This window comes from Tamandua tetradactyla, chromosome 6 (genome assembly GCF_023851605.1).
Source record: "Tamandua tetradactyla isolate mTamTet1 chromosome 6, mTamTet1.pri, whole genome shotgun sequence".
NCBI classification, from domain to species: domain Eukaryota; kingdom Metazoa; phylum Chordata; class Mammalia; order Pilosa; family Myrmecophagidae; genus Tamandua; species Tamandua tetradactyla.
Genome location: NC_135332.1, coordinates 164,713,583 through 164,732,887, shown reverse-complemented (window position 1 = coordinate 164,732,887; position 19,305 = coordinate 164,713,583). Strand labels below are relative to the sequence as shown.

The 19,305-nt window shown below is 37.3% G+C and overlaps 1 protein-coding gene across 5 annotated transcripts in view; it reads right to left on the bottom strand.

Moving 5' to 3' along the window:
• Window positions 1-19,305, bottom strand: part of COL14A1 (collagen type XIV alpha 1 chain) — a 219,066-nt gene that overhangs the window by 37,582 nt on the left and 162,179 nt on the right. For all 5 annotated transcript variants that reach the window (XM_077167556.1, XM_077167558.1, XM_077167557.1 and 2 more), the window contains 4 exons: window positions 11,734-11,787; window positions 8,488-8,583; window positions 7,151-7,204; window positions 6,748-6,801 (listed from right to left, as the gene is read on the bottom strand). In XM_077167556.1, the coding sequence (XP_077023671.1) occupies window positions 6,748-6,801; window positions 7,151-7,204; window positions 8,488-8,583; window positions 11,734-11,787 (258 nt within the window). The remainder of the gene's footprint in view (window positions 1-6,747; window positions 6,802-7,150; window positions 7,205-8,487; window positions 8,584-11,733; window positions 11,788-19,305) is intronic.

Genomic DNA, 19,305 nt, shown 5'->3' with positions numbered 1-19,305 from the left:
CATTGCTGAAATCAGGAAAATGTATTGTTTTATAGACACTTAATTATACATTTATTAATTTCCATTTTGCAGTTTTCATATTTTAGTGAAAAAACAATGGTTTTTCAGCTCTCAATCATCTTTTGTAGGTTCTTAAAAGTTTCTAGTTTCCAGTGTCTGTTTTGCCTGATGGTGCTCACAAATAGTGCTGCAACTGAAATTAAAGCCAGAAGCTAGAATAGTTACATTTTTGCAGCCATCATAAATGGCACCCACTACCAGGGACTCAATTATAATTTTCATCACCTGTGCCTTCTTTGCAGCCTACAGTGATGTGCCATGGCTCTCAACCATAAGATTCTAGAAAATAGCTAAGGCCCCTCGACTAAGGTTACACCCTCAGGTATAGTGGGATCTGTAAGCAGCTGGCATCTGGTGAGTTCGTTGAAACAAGCCAAACTCAAACAGTGAGGGCTGAATAAATGCTTGAGGAATCCCCCGATGTGCAATGAAAAACCCTGTGGCATGGCTCTGGACTGCTGGGAGCCACAGACCAGTGTGGCAATCAGCCACAAGAAATAAGGCCGCTACTTGGAGCAAAGGATTAAGACTAACCACCAGATTAAGAGGCCAAGCGGCAAAAAGCCACAGACCCTGCAAACACTGGCTCAGGTCAGAGATTCAGGATTAATCTGTAGGTGTGATACCATGTGGTAAAGATTGTTGGGTCTCGCTGGGAATTTTCAAGGACACACACACATATACGTAAAAATGTATGTATGTGTGTGCACGTGGTTGTGGGTGCATGTATATAAAGACGTGCATACATTTTAATACGTATAGATTTATACAGATGTATGCATATGGATATAGCATTATATTTAATGTCCCTCTATATAAATACACATGTGTGCATTTATAGTAATCTGCAGCGTTGACTGCAGTGAATCAAAACAAAAATATATCAGCAATATTCTACCTAAAAAATTACTTTCACATGAAATAGCCTTAATTCAATACACTACTCAATAATGACAAAACCTGGCTGACCATCAGAATAATAAAGGTTTCGAAGAGATTATGCATTCGTACATCATGTCTAAGGCCTTTTGTATCTGAGTCTCTAAGGTTGAGCCCAGGGATCTGCATATTAAAAATAAAACAAAATAGAAAGCAACAACCTGCTCTCTTAGGTGTGGAACTACTGGCTTATGAACAGAAAGATGTCTGACCTGGTCCTGAAGGACAGAATTAGAAGGAGAGTGCAGAGTAAATGTTACTGTTTGTACCATTCCTGGACCTCAATAGGAGTATCTTAAAAGCCAATGATGTCACAAAGCTAAATTCACCAGTAACTGTTCTCTTCCCAGGTACATCCAGATGTGGTACTAGCCAAGCAAAGGTGTAAAGTGAATAAGGATCCTTATTCTTACGCATAACATAGTAATATCTATTTTACCACAAAAGTAACACATACTGTGTTCCTACTGCCCCAGAATATGGGATGAAACATCTTCAGTAATGGAATCTATTTACTCAACATCTTCTCTAGTGGAAGACTTTCTCACATTACCAAAATCCCACAGTGACCTCTATGAACATAATTTTGTGGGAAGAGTGCGGTGTCAGAGCCAGAGAAAGGTGGGTTAAAATCCTGACTCCACCACTTACTAGCTCTGCAGCGTTTGAGTTAACTTCAACTTTCTGAGCTCAAGTTTTTTGTCCATAAAATGGGGATAACAGTGCCCAGCACTGGTGGGATATTCTGAGGATTAGAGAACATAACATTGGTAAAGCATTTCCACATATTCAGTAACTGACGCTGCTATTTTATTAAAATAATTGGACAGGTCTCATTATTTATATTATCATCTCCATGGCTATGGGAATATTTTTCCTGGACCCACAAAGAAGAAAATCTGATCATTCCATTAGCGTTGTGATGATATTTTACATTTCCTCTTCTGAAGGATGAAGATCTCAAGGGGATAATTATGAAACTTAGCATTTAATAAAATATCCTTTAAATGAATCTCTTATCACTGCTCATCATTTATGACAGGAATTAAGTCCAGATAGTTGACTCAAGTTATAATTTCTAGAGTACATTTTAAGTACAACTCATTTTTTTCAAAAAATTTTTATTGATAAAACAAAACAACATACAAACATGAACATTCTTAACAAATGAACATTCCATACTTGGTGTGCAATCAATGACTCACAATATCATCACATAGTTCTATATTCATCACCGTGATCATTTCTTAGAACATTTGCATCAATCCAGAAAAAGAAATAAAAAGAAAAAGGAAGAAACCTATATATACCATACCCCTTACCCTTCCCTTTCATTGACCACTAGCATTCCCCTCTACCCAATTTATTTTAACATATGTTCCACCTATTATTTATTTATTATCTATATTTTTCACTGATCTGTCCATACTACAGATAAAAGGAGCATCAGACACGAGGTTTTCACAATCACACAGTCACATTGCAAAAGGTATATCATTATACAATCATCTTCAAGAAATATGGCTACTGGAACACAGCTCTATAGATTTCAGAGTAGAGAGGTTATCCTGGAGGTTTTTCTTACACATTATATAGCAATCCCCTTTTTAGTCTAAGGTATATTAGAGAGGCTAGAGGGAAGTGCCTGAAACTGTTGAGCAACTCACTTTTGATGAAATAGGAAGTTCATCACAAATATGGCCTATGTATATGCCACACCCACACAATAAGGAAACCTGCTTCAAGTGTCCTTGCAAGACGAAATCTAAAACTATTAATTTTTTTAAAAAGGATACACTTTCTTTTTCTTGAGGCTTTTTTTTTGGTGTGTATTTTAAACTTTAAAAGTACAGGCATTATAAAATATTATAGGGTTCTTGCTCATTAGGTTTACATTGAAAATAGTGAATAATGCTCATTAGGTTTACAGTGAAAATAGTGAATAATAAAAATATTAGCTAAAATGGAATTTTATATAGAAGAGGCTTATATGCACTAATCCCCTTAACAACTCTATGGAGTCAAATATTGTTTTTTCTACTTTGCAGATGAGGAAAGGGAGGCTTTTTCAGTTCTTTCTCTCACTTCTTACATTCAGCACTCATCTATGTCTGCTCTTTCTAGTTTCTCTAAAGTATATTCAGGGTGAGACCTTAGAAACCCTGCACACATCAGAGGAGCTTAAAGACCACAGGACAGAATCTGGGATCACATGCGCAAGAGGAAAGAAGAGAAAGAAAGGCATGGGGAGGTAGCAAAATTTACAGTTGAAAAGAAAGATGAGAAAAGACCGGACCAGAATATTTTCAGTTGGGATGGCTCCCTGTGAAAACTGGATGCCCACATGCATTTAGCCGTCCAATCTGAACTTGCACTGTTGCTTTTTACATGTGGTCCTGCACTGTGTTCTGTTGGCTTCCCAGCCAGAGCCCAAAGCTCTTTCATCGAAGAAGTCCAGCTTGCACTGGACTTGCTTATGGCCTCAGGCCCAGAGTTAAGTCCGAGCTGCCTCCAAAAGTCAGATTCCCCTTGGGAAAGCCAGAACAAGCTAGAAACATTAGAAAACATGCTCTCTATTTAAAGAGGAGATGTTTCATTTTCTTCTTATTATTTGATAACTCCCTCTTTCCTAAATTAGGTGGTAACCATTGGCACCAGCTCCAGGAAAGGTGCTAGCCTTTCTGTAGGCCAATAGGCAAGGTGCTGGTGTTGGTTTGGAGCTGTTAGTTCTTGGCTGTCAGTAAGAGAAGAGAAAAAGGGGGAGCAATGAGGGACAGTCCCCCTTCAGCACACCTCACCCATTACTCATTAAGACTTTCTCCAAGTAGCTCGAAGCACTGACTGGATGTCATAAATATTCATTCCAGCTTCTTCTTTCCTGGTCCAGAGTAGGCTTTACTCACTCAGGATGAGGGGAAATGAGGGCACAGTAACATTAAGTGACATAAGTGCCCAAAGTAAAGAGGGAAAAAATGACTCTGCCTTCCTGATTCCCTGCACAGTCAGGCCAAACTGGGTAGTTTTCTAAAAGTGGCTTTGGGTCATTTCGGCAGTAAGTCTCATCATCTAGTGTTTTTGTTCTCATTTTCTGTTCTATGCCACTGTTTTTACTGTTGTCATGATTATTATCTGGTAATTGTGTGATGTGTCCTTAGTATCTTTTCAGCAAACCCCACTGTCTGGAACACTTCATGTACTACATCTGTCCCTACACTGCCAGAGCTGATCCTCAACTTCCTTCCTTCATAACCCTGCCATGTAACTGACCAATTGTTTCAGACCTTTATTCTCCTTAAGAATAAAGCTCAATTTGACCAAACAGGAGAGGGCCACCTAAAGAGAGCTCCTCTGTTTTCTTTCCTCTTCATATCAATACTTCTGTCTTCACCTATCCTTTCTTCTTTCTCTTCTGTCCCTGAAGAAGACCATTCCATTTTCCTGACCCAAGGGGACACCTGTGCTTTTAGTCCCACCTCATTCTTCCATCTGCTCTAGGCACACAGTTTACAAATTATCTCCTTTCACTATGGAAAGTCTCTCCTCTTCTGTTTCCTTCCCCTCTAGAGACAGTCATGGACAACACTCTCCTGGCACACAATATATGCCCAATTGAGATTTGGTTGACTAGAAAAAGATACATGGTCCTTTCCTCAAGCAGGGCTGCCATGTTACTCAATTCTAGGGGCCACCATCAATGTTTGATTCTGCGTGAATGACACCCCCGCAATAGTATTGCCCTTAAATATTTTTTTCTAAAACAACTGTCACAGGATTCAAACAATCTTTTAAATTGGTCCTATAACGAATGACTATCCCCTGGAAATCAATAAAAAAAAAAATCCAAAAAGTTTTCAAAGTAGGAATCAGACATGACCTGAACCTTTTACTTCCACCTTGGCTTCTTTTGAGGGAAAAAGGAAAAGAAAATCTAAGCACAGATATCTTATCACTTTATTACAGTGCTATAACTTTTAATCCTATAGGGGGGAAATATGCTTGGATGGACATTAAAGTATTTATAAAAATTTTGAGTGAGTATACTCACTTTAAAAGAAAGAATTCCACAATCAAATGATCTAAACACTAATCTAATATGCTTGATTTGCTTTTTTTTTTGCCAGGACTGAACTGTATTCATAGATAAATCAAATAAACTCACTGAACTGAATCTTTAGAATTGCGATTTTCAGAACTTCAGGAATCACAGAGGAATCTAGGTGTGTAACCACACAGGATCCTAGCCTAAGGTTTTTGCCAAAACATATAAATACTTCTAGACACTCCTTCCACATGAACAAGAAACCTACGTAAATCTCACTTTTACAGAAAACCCTCTTCAGATACATGCACCTGGACATGTTTTACAAACTGTGCAATTCCGTTTGATGAATAGAGACTAAACTGAGATTTTAAGCAAATGAAAGTTTGGCGTTAAATAAAAAAAAAAAGTGGAAGGGACTTAAGGTTCCTCACTCATGAAAAAAGATACGGCCCTATTCTTCACCTTGAGCTAAGGGCAGGCCTTGCTGGGGGAGTGAAGTGAGTCTTCCAGCCAGTCATTTGCTAACCCAATGGGTAAGGTGCACTCACAATTTCACTGAATGCCAAGTGTTTTGTTCTTCAATGGATTGGGTCTAAGTGACTGCTACTGCATATAACTCAACTTTGAGAGAAACTGTGAAGCTGCCCACATGTCTAAATCAGTGATAATGTAAAGAATGGCCTCTCTCCTTGCTGAAAATATAATGGCGTTGCATTTTCTTCTGGTTGAAGTTTAAAATCCTTATCCTGAAAAGTTAAATGATTCTCAAGTGGGTTTGTATTTACATTTCCAGCTTCATCTTTTAACAATCTCCCCACGCCCTGCCATCCACACCCACATACCACACACCACACACCACTCTAATCTCCAGCCATACTGAATTGCATGCAGCATTGGAAATGCCCCAGGCTTTCTTCACTCCTTTGTATGTGTCACTAGCTCTGCCTGGAAAGCTTTCCATTCCTCCTTTGCCTGACTAATTCCTAGCTTTCAATGCAGACTCAATTTAGATGGTACCTTCTCTGGGAAGTCTTCCCTGACTCGCCACATCTGACTTGACTATCCATTCTTTGTGCTCCAGTAGGTTTCTGTAAATGCCCGCATTATAGCATGTTATGGTTTCTTTTTTATATTTCCACTCAATAAACTATAAACTCTTTGAGGAAAAGACCTCAATGCTTGGCTCAGTAAAGACTTGTAGAACTAAACAAACACCAGATGTGAACTTACCACTCTCTAGCCATCATTCTACTTTATTTTACTGCCTTCCACTTGGACAAATTAAAAGAACAGATAATTGACATATATTGAATAGAGAGTTCTATGTAAATCATACTACAGATAGTCAGGATAATAACTTCAATTTCAACTTATATGATTCTTGATTTTCTTTAGGTCTGTGCCTTGAGAATTTTGTAGAACTGGGAAAATCTATTAAACCCATGCATACAAAGCAACACAAACTGTATTCAGATTATAGGAATGTTCAGAAAGGGGTGGTACTAATTTGGGAAGGTTTGGTGTAAATTTCCAATTTGATGAAAGTAATGGACAATAGAAACCAATTGTAAAATGAAATAGAGGCAGGATCGTAAAATAAAATGTAAGTAGATAGGAGAAAAAAATTAAAAACAGCTTGACTTTCTGGGTGACTCTCAATTTAGTGAGAAGTCTACTTCGCTAACAGCCTTTGGAGAAGTTCTTACCCTCTGGCCTGGTGAGCCATCCCGTCCTGGTGAACCAATGGCCCCAGGGACACCCTAGGTAGAACAAAGACCAAAAAAGCAAGATTTACGGAAATGAATAACCTCTCTCACACCCAACTTCCCTGAGACCTCCAAACAAACCTATTGGCCTTTGTGACTTCAAATTCAAAACCTTAAAGTTATTCATGGGAAAGGAATGCCCTCCCCACAACCAGGACCCCCAGGGGAAACATCAGTGACTCTCAGAAGGGGTTAAGGTAAATGAATGAAGACGAACAGACTTGAGCATGGAAACCACTGTCGCCAAGATTATAGCAGACTTTAGAAGCCACAGCCCTTTTTGCTTTCCCCCTTGGCAACTCTCTAGAGCTGAAAGCAGGGGTCTAAAAAACAAAAATACTACCTGTGGGCCAGGAAGGCCAGTATCTCCTTTCTCTCCTTTTCCACCGGGTGTTCCCTGAATAGCCAAAAGTGCACGAGGTTAAGTTCACATAGGTAAATTCATCGTCTTTTTCATCTCCCACTGACTGTTCTAACATGTTCAGCATTAAATTGCTTTTAAGCGAACATCCAAATACAGTGAATTTCACGTCTCACATATGCTATGCTATTTATGTAAGCATTCCTAAGGAGCTGAATGTTTATACCCAGATTAGTTTAAACACAGAACATAGAGCCCAATATGGCTAAGCCTGTAGTATAAATATATAGAGGGGAAGACTTGAATATTTCAATATTATGTAGAGTTTACACTTTCAAATCATGTATCAATATAGATTTTTTTTCCTTTGGCTAGAAATATGTAAGAATGGAAAAGTAAACACAGAACTTGGCAGGGATTAAGACCTCAAAAATATTCATTATTAGCAGTAGCAATTATACAAATTGGCATGTTTTCTATAATTTGGAAAAACCTATAGAGAAAAACTTCTCAGCTAGGGAGTCACAATCATAGGCAAAAAAGATGGCTAAAATGTGTGCTTAACAGGATCTGCTTATTTCAAATAATTGTAAAGACTGTATTTTTTTCCTTTTGAATACAGATTCCTATAGCAAGAGTAATGAAAACCAGTGAGTTTTCCATTTCTTTTCAATGGGACAAGAAGCTTTTACAGAGAAATGCAGCTGTATAAACATATACCATGCAAACTTAAAACTCACTCAATGGACTGCACTTTGATGCTAATTGAGATAAGAATCATGGATAAATGGTATTCATTAATCTGCATCACAAATACCATAAATATTCAAATAAATAATGAATAACAAATTTGTATAGTTCTTTTTTTTTTGCATGGGCAGGCATGGGGAATCATACCCAGGTCTCTGGCATGGCAGGCAAAAACTCAGCCTGCTGAGCCACCGTGGTCTGCCCTTGTATAGCATTTTTTACTTTCTAGGTTTTATCACATGCATGAAGGACTTAGTCAACAATAAAATGGATTATACAGGTTAAGTCCTGTTTTTCTTCTAGAGAGAAAATACTTGTGGGTGTACCTACTGCCCACGCATGTTAAAAGACCCCCATCATTGGACAAAAAATTGACTAAGGACACAGCTAATGAATGGACTGTCAATCATTACATAAGGATTATGAAATTCATTTCTTAATTAACATGTTTAGGGGTAGGAAAGGGCTAGGACTCATTATGAAGGCACAAAAGACAGAATTTCAACCTCTGCAGCCTCCTGGAGAAGTGGCAACACTAAAACCCATCTGAATGTATGTACGTAACTCACAGGCATTCCTTGAATGGACAGACCACTTGGTCCTTGGGGTCCAGGAGGACCCTGAGGTCCTGCAGGACCTATTTCACCACGAGGGCCTTCTGGTCCCTGGAAGACAAGAGAGAATAGTCATTCCAGAAGTGAGTCCCTCTGACATCCAGAAGATTTGTCTGCTTTGGGCACATAAAATTTATTTCTTCAAATAATATTTCCTAAGACATGAAACACTCATAGTATAACAAGCCACCAAGCCTCAAATAATTCACCTCCCAGGCAAAATGTCATCAGTAAACCATAAGAGTAAACATATAAAATTTGCTGCAACCATTTTTTTTAGCTTCCATAAATAAGACTGCCGTGCCAATTAAGTAACTAGACCCCCCACATTTCACAATTAATCCAAAAGGCACAACTGCTGAAAGACCACCCTCCTGGTCTGTGAAAGTTCACACCATCCAGTTGAACAACATTCTCTATTTTCCCTGCTGTCTACAACCTACCCCAGGGACGCTCTCCTCCATTTTTTGAGCCTTTGCTTCTAGTCCTTTTTAGTTTCCTCATCTTGACCCCTGCCATCCTTCTAAGCTTCTTCAGTGTCCACTGCATGACATCCATAGGCTTGAAGTTTGATTTCCTCTCTTCATAAGATCAAGCATCCACTTCACTGTAGGAACTCTTATTTTTACAGCGAAAGTGTGGACCTTGTTATAATTTGGCCAGAACTACACCACCTCTGCGTGCTTAGACTCAGAAAACCTCCTTGCACTCAATCTCTTCTTCTTCTTCTTCTCTCAATCTGCGACTCCATCTAAGCTACTTTTTAAAAATCATATTAAGACACCCAACACCTGGATATCATCTTAAATGTGTGGTTAGTGAAATCATTTCAGGGCAAGGAATACAGAAGAAACAGTAGAGTCAAATGCAGATAAATAATGAGTTCATCCTGGGACCTGTTAATTTTAGGTATGTGTGGGATAACCATGTAGAAATGTCCAGTAGTCTGGGGATCAGGAGGAGTCTAATTCTGAAGCCATGCTTTTGGGTGAGATTATCAGAAGAATGTACAGATGAGATGAAAGAAGAAATGGATAAAGATGAGATGAAAATCAGGTAGAATGGTGAGGAAGTAGAGCCTGAAAATAATCCAAAATGGAAAAACCTAAGAATTAGGAAGATAATGAAGAGGGAGTGGTGTAGGAAAGGGCACAAGAGGAGAAAATGTCAAATAAATGAGTGTTTAATCATGTCAAATGCCATGGTGATGGCAAGTGTGATAAGAATTAAACCATGTCTCATGGATTTTTGGTAACAAGGAAGTAATTGGAGTACATTTTCACTGGACTTTTAGGGGAACAGAAAACATGCATATTTAGAATTATTTGGGAGATAGAGATGTGCATTGAATGAAAACTATTCTTACAAGAAGCATGGTGTAAGATGGGAAGAGAGAAAGAAGCTAGATTTTAAAAATAAGATGGAAGAGACAAGGAGGCAATATATAAATATTACTTAATATTTCTATTATAGGAGTTCAATAATACATGACATATTATTGTGGACTTGAGAATGGAGTATTAGTAAGTGCAGAAAGGATGCAGTTCCACTTAAAAAATACTAGAAAGAGAAGCAACAGGGTTGCTTAGAGCTTTTAAATTCTTATCTATTTCCTGCTATTCAAATGGGCAGACATAAAAGATAATGCATACTGTTTTTTCTGTCCTCTGTCAGTTACATCCCAAGGTCTTCCTTCCGGAAGGATATTTTATCTATTCCTAAATTGTCCACATTGGTGACCATGTGAGCATTGTTTATTCAATAAGACTTTTTTCCTGAACCATGGCATGCTTGTATCTGTGATTCTTCAAAACCATCAGACAGAAATAACCACATCAGTAGCAGTCCTGTGGAAATGGAAAATTGGAGGAAAGGGGTGGAACCTGAACTTCTAACTTGGCTTCATGTATGACTCATTATTCAGTAAGAATGTTAGAAAGATAAATGGGATTACGCTGATAGAGATGTTGGAAGATGGGAGCCAGAATCCACAGGAGCTATTGAGCACTGCCATTGGGTGGGTCCAAGGACGTCCCAGTGCTTCACACTGCCTAAGAAGAAGCCTCCAAACTACTGGTCTTTCTTGTTGTACAATAAGAAATGGAGCCAACTGAGATACATCAAGTCTGTACTGAGGGAATACATCACACTCTCAAAATACAGAACAAAATAGGTGAGTTCTGAGTGGGCTAATTATCTTCAGCCTCCATTCATTTACTCATTTTTTTCACATTTTATTCTGCCTTGTTTCTCCTGTTTCCAACTTTATGGTAAAAAATCTTGCAATGATCTTTGTTTCATGAATAAATACTATGTAAACTTAATAAGTACCTATATTGAAGCAGTAAGTAAAGCAAGATGGGTGGAGCTGAGATAATGCAGCGCTACATGGTGAAAGAAGAGACAGAGAGCCAAATTATGCCTTGAATGCCATGCCAAGGACCATAATTTTAATTCTCAAAGCAATAACAGTATGTGACTGCAGGGTTTTGAAGAGGATGATGTGACCTAGCATAGACTTTAAGGAAATGAATTTTGGGGCAGATGTGAAGAATCAACTGGAAAGTCAAGGCACTGGAACCATGGGAACAGTTAGAAGATTTGCCGAAGGCTGAGTGTACAAGATGGTGAGGCCTGGACTCAATTAGTGGCAGGGATCCTGCCAGCCCACAGGGTACCTTCATGGAAAGTAAGAAAATGTGAGCCTTGACATGGCTTGGCGCAGCTTTGTCCTTTGCTACTGCCTTTGTATAGTGTACAACCTGAACCCCCATACTCGGTGGTCTTGGACACTGGGAATGAAAACAGAACTGTGTGTTTGACTATATATCGTGGCAAGAGAGAAGGAGAAGTCCAAAACCTGATAAATCACCTTGAAGAGGCTGCTGCCCAGTTGTGATTCAGTGTTCTCCCAAAGGTATAGCTTTGTGGTAGAGAGAGGAAGAGAAGAGTGCACGAGAGAGAGAGGATATACTACTCTGGAGACTAAACCTTCTTGAGTATTAACACTCTTATTTCTGACCCAGAAAACTTATTAAATATTCTTTTTTGGTTAAAAAGCACATCTTTAAGAATAAAGAAGAAGGCTTAGCACAACTTTCATAAAATATAAAATTATAAGGGGCTTTACATTGAAAAGAGTAAATAGCACTTAACTTTAAAACGATGGCTAATTATGAGAAAGAGAGAGAAAGACATTACCTTTGGACCCGGTTCTCCATGTTGACCCTTTGGTCCCCGGACTCCTGGACCACCCTGGCAAACAGATGTTAAGTATCAGCTCAAAGACCATCTTAAAACATTTTACTTAATGATATGGATTATATCATTCTTATTTTGCATAAAGGCCAGCACATTGTGCAATAGTTTTCATTCCAGATGATCCTGAGCTGGAAATTTGCCACAAAGACCTAGCTTTCCTTGCAGATGATTTCCACGGTTTGAGAAAGATTTCTATGTCAAACCCTTTAAAATTTTAAACATTAAAGGATTTATTTGTTTACTGATGATCTAAAACTACTTCTCCTAATGGATGAAAATATTAAAATATACTGTTAATCTGAAATTATGCATCATATATCATAATTTAAAGATGAAGTTATTCAATTGTAAAAATTCATGAGAATAGTAACCATTTAATTTTCTATACTTACACAGTAAAGAACTTAACTAGATTAGTGTTTCTGAAACTTTAGTCATTCGTATTTTCCTCAAGATTTTTGCCATATCAATACACCAACTAAACTATCATTTACAGCCTTTTCCATTATTGTATATATATAATAGGTATATTTGGATATATGTGTATCATTTGTATATATGTGTGCATATATACTTTTTGCATTTTTTAATTGAGCCTCTAGTTTGCTTAAATAAACCTTTTTTTTCCTCCCCCCCGCATGGACAGGCACCAGGAATTGAACTTGGGTCTCCGGCATGGCAGGCGAGAACTCTGCCTGCTGAGCCACTGTGGCCGGCCGAATAAACCTATTTTATAGCACTAGAGTAAATGGAAAGTATCAGTTGTTAAAAATAGAAGGTAAACTTAAAAATGCTGTGAGTAATAATATTACATTTAGCTAGATTTTGTTTCTATTGAAAGCTGTGGGCCAAAAGTTTGCTCTTTATTATAAAGGGAAATAAACAGGTGTTAGGAGGGCCATTTGTGCATCAGACTAAGGATTGCTCTCTCACCTGATCAGAAGGATGGAAAGACCATTGAAACTGGAGTAAGTTTCTCCTTACATGATTGCAATTTATTTCACACTAGGACCATGACTACTGAAAATCATTTTGTACACCAACAGCAAGATACTTACACAACTTGGGAAAGTACTGGATCAGGCAATGTTGTGGTTAGGTTCATGTGTCAACTTGGCCAGCAGATGGTGCCCAGTTGTCTGGTCAAGAAAGTACTGGCCTGTTACTACAAGGACATTATGTGGCTGGTTAAATAAACCAGAAGGCTGGTTATTATATCATCAGTATATTGATTGCATCTATGGATGACTACATCTATGTTGGCCAAGGGGAGTGTCCACCACAATTGGTGATATTTAATCTAATCAGCCGAAGGCTTTAAAGGAGAAGTTAGAAGAAAGAATCTCACTTTCCACTCCAGTCAACCAGCCTCTTCTGGGGCATTCATTGAAGACCTTCATTGGAGCTGTCAGCTTGCAGCCTGCCCTATAGAATTTGGACTTGTACATCCCAACCATTGTGTGAGACACTTTTGTAAAATCTCATATTTACAGATATCTCTTGTTGGTTCTCTTTCCCTAGAGAACCCTGATACAGGCACTCTTAAAGGCTTCTTCCAGCTTTTTTATTTTAGCCATTTAAATTGACCCAATACTGGCAATATCATTTGGTTGCTTATCTCCAGATCTTTTAAATACAATTATAAAATTGCATATAGGAAATATTACCTACAGTATTTTTGTGGTATTATTTTATATGCAAAGTTTACAATATGACATTACTTTTTTAATATAGTTCTGAAATTAACTTATCATGTTCCAGATGTTTTCTTATGCTATTGCATATTGATTTAACTCATTCTTCGTTATTGCTGCCTAGTAGACCAAATCTCAATTATATAATTGTTTGTTTAACAATTATACCATTGTTAACAATGGTTACAATGGTATAACAATAATACCATTCTAGTATTATTAGGCATTTAGGGTTTTTTCTACAGTTATTTTGCTGTTTAAACAATATTGCAATTAACATCCTTATGCATCCCTTAAGTGCTAAATATTTATCAGAAGAAGACTAAGAAGAAGGTAGAATTATGAATGAAATCTGATGGATATAGAGCTTTATTGTCAACTGCACTCCAAGGTTTTTTTATAATCTACCAATAGTTTAAGATGGTCCCCATTTCCCTAAAATTTAGTCAATACTTGATATCATCAAATTTTACTTTATTATCAACCTGATAGGTAAAAACTACTTTATTCTTTTTTTAATTTTCATTTCCCTGTAAACTACTAAGACTGAGTATCTTTTCATAATTTTTGTCCATTTTCATTTTATCTCAGTGTGACTACCAGTGCATAACCTTCCAGCTACCGGCACATTAATGCCAGATAAAAGAAAATAAACATTATTGTAATAAGAGCTGAATACTTAAGTATCAGGAATGAAGAAGGAACAAAAAACTAGAGTAACAAACATGTGCACTGAACCTGCCCTTGGGGATTATGGTGGTAGACTTGCCGGAAAGCTTGCAATTTAGAGCCCACAAAAGGCAAAAAAATATGAACTTGTACCTATAATAGATGGGGAAAGGGTTGAATCTGAAACATTCTTTAAAGCTGAGAAACTGGAAAGGTTGCTTCTCAGTGAGCTAGGAAAAAAATGTCTCCACTTCAGCTATGGGAGGAGGAGAAAATATAACCCCTAATAAATATTACCTACAAGTGATTCTCATACAATCAAGGGACCAGAACCCACTCTTCCTATGAAGATCAAAGCAAAATTTCAAAGTTAAACTTTTAAAGTGGTGTTTAGTTGGTTGTACATTATGGGCTTTAGCAGAAATAAATGCAGATATACCTGTCTCTGAAGGAATATGGTTCAAACTCAACTTCAAAGTATTCCAAGAGGTGAAGTGTCAATTAATATGAATCCAAATACACACCAAAATATCACAAAATTCATGTTGAAAAAGATACCATGAATAAAATCAACAGAAAAAACAAAATGGTAGAATCAGAACCACATACACTGTAAATATTGAGATTTTCTGATAAAGAATATAAATGTTATATATTTAAAGGGAAAATGGTACTGAAGGTATAAGAAAAAGACACTATACAAATAACTAGGAAGATAAGAAAAGGAACCAAACATAACTGCTAGATAGGTAAAATAAAATAATTGAAAACAGAAACCCAATGGATAGTTTAAACAACATATTAAACATAGCTAAAGAGAGAATACTGGAAGATAAATTTGAAGAAATTACACAGAACAAAATCCAGAGAGACAAGTAGAAAACAACAGAGACATGGAGGAAAAAATTAGAAGTTATAATATACATCTAGTAAGAGTTCCAGAATAGAAATTTTAGGAGAGAAGCAATAAACAAAGAAATAATAATAGGGAATACTCCAGATTTAATGAGAAACATTGAGACTCAAATTCATAAAGCACCCCCAAATTCCAAATAGGTAAAACAACAACAACAAAAATCTATACCAAGACACATTTTAGTGAAACTTCAGAACACCAAAGAGAAGTAGATCTTTTTTTTCCCTACATGGGGAAAAAACAAACAAGGAGATCTTGAAAGCAACGAAGGAGAATTAGTATAACGCACAATATCATCACTGATCAGAATTAATAAGGCAATAAGAAAAAGATAAAAATCCCACATTTGACTGGAAATATGAAGACACTTCTAAATAAATCATGGGTAAGGGAAAGGATAAGGTACATGTGGTAGTTAGAGTCAATGATCAACATGGCCAGGTGAAGGCACTTAGTTCTGTTGCTGTGGACATGAGCCAATGGTATGTGAAACTCATCTGTTGCTGATTACATCTGCAGTCGGCTAGTAGGTGTGCCTACTGCAATGAATGACATTTGACTTAATTGGCTGGTGCTTAAATGAGAGAGCGCAACGTAGCACAGCCCAAGCAGCTCGGCATACCTCATCTCAGCACTCACAGCTCAGCCAGGCCTTTGGAGATGCAGAAAGGAATCACCTTGGGGAAAGTAGTTGGAACCCAGAGGTCTGGAGAGAAGGCCAGCAGAGATTACCCTGAGCCTTCCCATGTAAGAAAGAACCTCAGATGAAAGTTATCTGCCTTTCCTCTGAAGAACTAACAAAATAAATCCCTTTTATTAAAAGCCAATCCATCTCTGGTGTGTTGCATTCTGGCAGCTAGCAAACTAGAACAGTACAATACAACACAAAATAGATTACGGAAAAATTATTACATTTAGGTAAATTAGAATGAAAATATCGAGATAATATAAATTTTTATAAATAACAAACAAGCAAACTATAGAAAAGATATTTGCAAATCATGTCATCATTAAAGGATAAGAGTCTACAATACATAAAAATGTCTACAAATAAATGAGGAAAAGACAAGCAATACCCTAGAAAAACAAAGTTTTTAAAGTGGTATTTGTGTAGGAAGACCCCAAATAGCTCAACCTCACTAGTAACAAGGGGAAGAAATATTGAAATAACGAGATTTGGTCTTCATGACATTGAATATGCAACTTCCTCTTTCTACAAGTCTGATTCTAAGTGTCCTTCCTAGAGCACTCACACACACTTGCAAGGAGACACCAAAATGATGTCCATTGTAGCAATATTTCTAGTAGGAAAATATTCTTCAACAATGGTTCAATAGAGTACAGTTTCTATAATCAAATGCCTTACAAAAGTTACAACAAATGAGCTAAACAAGGTGCATTAACCTAGATAAATTCAAAGACATACTTTGGGATGAGAAAAAGTAAGTGGCAAAAAATACTTACACCACGGTGGCATTTATGTAAATACCAAACCCGTAATACCATAGTATATTATATTGTTTAGGAATGCATACATATATAGCAGAAGTACAAAGAATATACACAGTAATGATACATATCAACTTCAAGGGAGGAGAGGAAAAGGGAAAAGAGAAGAAGAGACGGGAACTGAGTGTTTAGATGTATCAGTAACTTAGTATTACTTAAAACAAAAGAGTAATCTGAATAAATAAAGTGAAATGGTCAATCTTGATGGTGGGCAAAAAATGGCTATTATAGGGCGGGCCATGGTGGCTCAGCAGGCAGGAATGCTTGCCTGAGATGCCAGGGGACCCGGGTTCGATTCCTGGTGCCTGCCCATGTTAAAAAAATAAAAAAGGCTATTATACTATCTTTTGTAATCTTTTCTATGTTTTAGATGTTTCATAATTAAAAATAAATGTATTAGGGTGAGTGGGTAGTTCAGTGGTTAGAACACCTGCCTTCCATGCAAGAGACCCGGGTTCAATTCCTGGCCCATGCACACACCCCCCAAAATGTATTTAAAATATTATAAAAGAAAGTTCATTGTATAAATTATACACAAAATGCATGCAGCTTTGATTTTAGCAAAAAAAAAAAAATCTAGTGAAATAAAATAATCTGTGAATAAAAGAGTTCAGCTCAGCTCTACTCCCAAAACCTCCTCAAAAAGACCATTGTGAATTACACAGAACCCTGAACAGGGAATGAGATCTTGTTGGTTTGTACAGGTCACTGTGATGCCCCAATATATCCCAGAGTAATCTGGGCAGAGATAAAAAGCATTTGCAAAGCCCCCTTCAAGACATGGGGAAAGATGTTGAAATATTAAACTTCCCCACCTAGACGATTCCAGGTATATTTGCAAGCATTGGGGACTACCAATTTTAAACCAAACCCTTGATCCTGGGGCTTACCCTTATGAAATCTATTCCTGCAGAGGAGAAGCTAAGCCTACTTATTATCATGACAGATATCATAATCCCCAGAGAACCTCTTTTGTTGCTCAGATGCGGCCCCTCTCTCTAAGCCAACTTCACAGGTGAACTCACTGCCCTCCTCCCTACATGCGACATGATTCCCAGAGGTATAAATCTCCCTGGCAACATGGGACATGACTCCCAGGGATGAGCCTGGCCCTGACACTGTCAGATTAGGAAAAACTTCTTGACCAAAAGGGGAAAGATAAATGAAACAAAATAAAGTATCAGTGGCTAAGAGATTTCAAATAGAGTTGAGAAGTCATTCTGGAGGTTATACTTAGGCAGTATACAGATAACTCTTTTTATTTTTGGTGTATTAGAAGAGCTAGAAAGAAAGTCCTGAAACTGCTGAATTGTATTCCAGGAGTCTTGATTCTTGAAGAAGATTGTATATTTGTATAGTTTTTACAGTGTGACCATGTGATTGTGAAAACCTTGTGGCTGACACTCCCTATTATCAGTGTATGGATAGATGAGTTAAAACATAAGGATAATAAATAAATAAATAAATAAATAATAGGGGGATAAGGAATATGGAAAGCTTTGGGTGTTCTTTTTCATTTTCATTTTTATTTTTGTAAGTATTGTTTTGGGTAATGAAAATGTTAAAAAATTGATTATGATGATGAATGCACAATTATACAATGATACAATGAACCATTGATCGTACCTTTGGATGACTGTATGGTAAGTGAAAGTATCTCAATAAAATTGCATTTAAAAAAAAAAAGAAAACTCCACATCCTGAAGTTAAAAAAAAAAAGACCCTTGTGAGCATCTCCAGAATCCAAGAAATAATTATTGCCCTCCACTAGGCTGGAAGGCTTTTTCTTGATAATACATGTGATTTCACTGACATATACATTTATATGGTAGTGAGTAAATTCTGGCCAGAAATGAGAGAACTACTAACATTCTCCAAGGAAAATCACTAGCACTTTTTACATCTCTGAGTGGCTAATAATTGTTGATTCTTACTCCAACATCTCAGAGATACAGAGATTTGGGATATTGAATGTTTAATAAGTATCCCAGGTGATTCTAATACAGTTTGATGAACTGCAGCCCATAACATTGCATTTTATTATTCTGCAGCCCAAAAGGAAAATTTGGCACATAGTTGGCAATAAATCTTTGTTTTCAATTTCAAGGATTAGCATTTTATACCAGAGTTCGACAGAATATTCTATTTTCCAGAGATAAAGGAAAAACTGCTGGGATATATTTCAGATATATTCAGCAGGTCCTCTTCCTTTTTTTGTTCAGTTGAAGAAATACGGTAGATAAATAAAAGAAAATTACGGTTGTGGGGTCAACCTGGAGTGACTGTTCATGAAACAAGCCAGCTGCCCGTGTGGCTTACTGATACTTGAGTGCTGGCTGTGTTGAGTTGCAGCTGGTAAGTCCCCGTTTAAGTATGGGGGCAGGAAAATACTCCTCCTGTGAAGTTCAGTTTTCTTTGCTTGTTTGTGCATCCTCTCCCTGTTTTGTCTTTCTGCCTTGATATTTTTTCCCACTCCCAGATCAGCTACTTCAATCATATTTAACTCAAAGAAACACTTATAATTCCAGCTTAGCAGGTTAGAAATAACATAAAAAGAACATTTGAACATATAACGGAATTTTTTTTCATGGTAAATTCAAAGACCCGGATGATGTAATTACTTTCCTTCCTTCTTTCTCCCTCCTTCCTTTCCTCCCTCCCTCCCTCCTTTCCTTCCATGTATTCCTTCCTATTATGCGCCTTTCTTCCTTTCCCTTCTTTCTC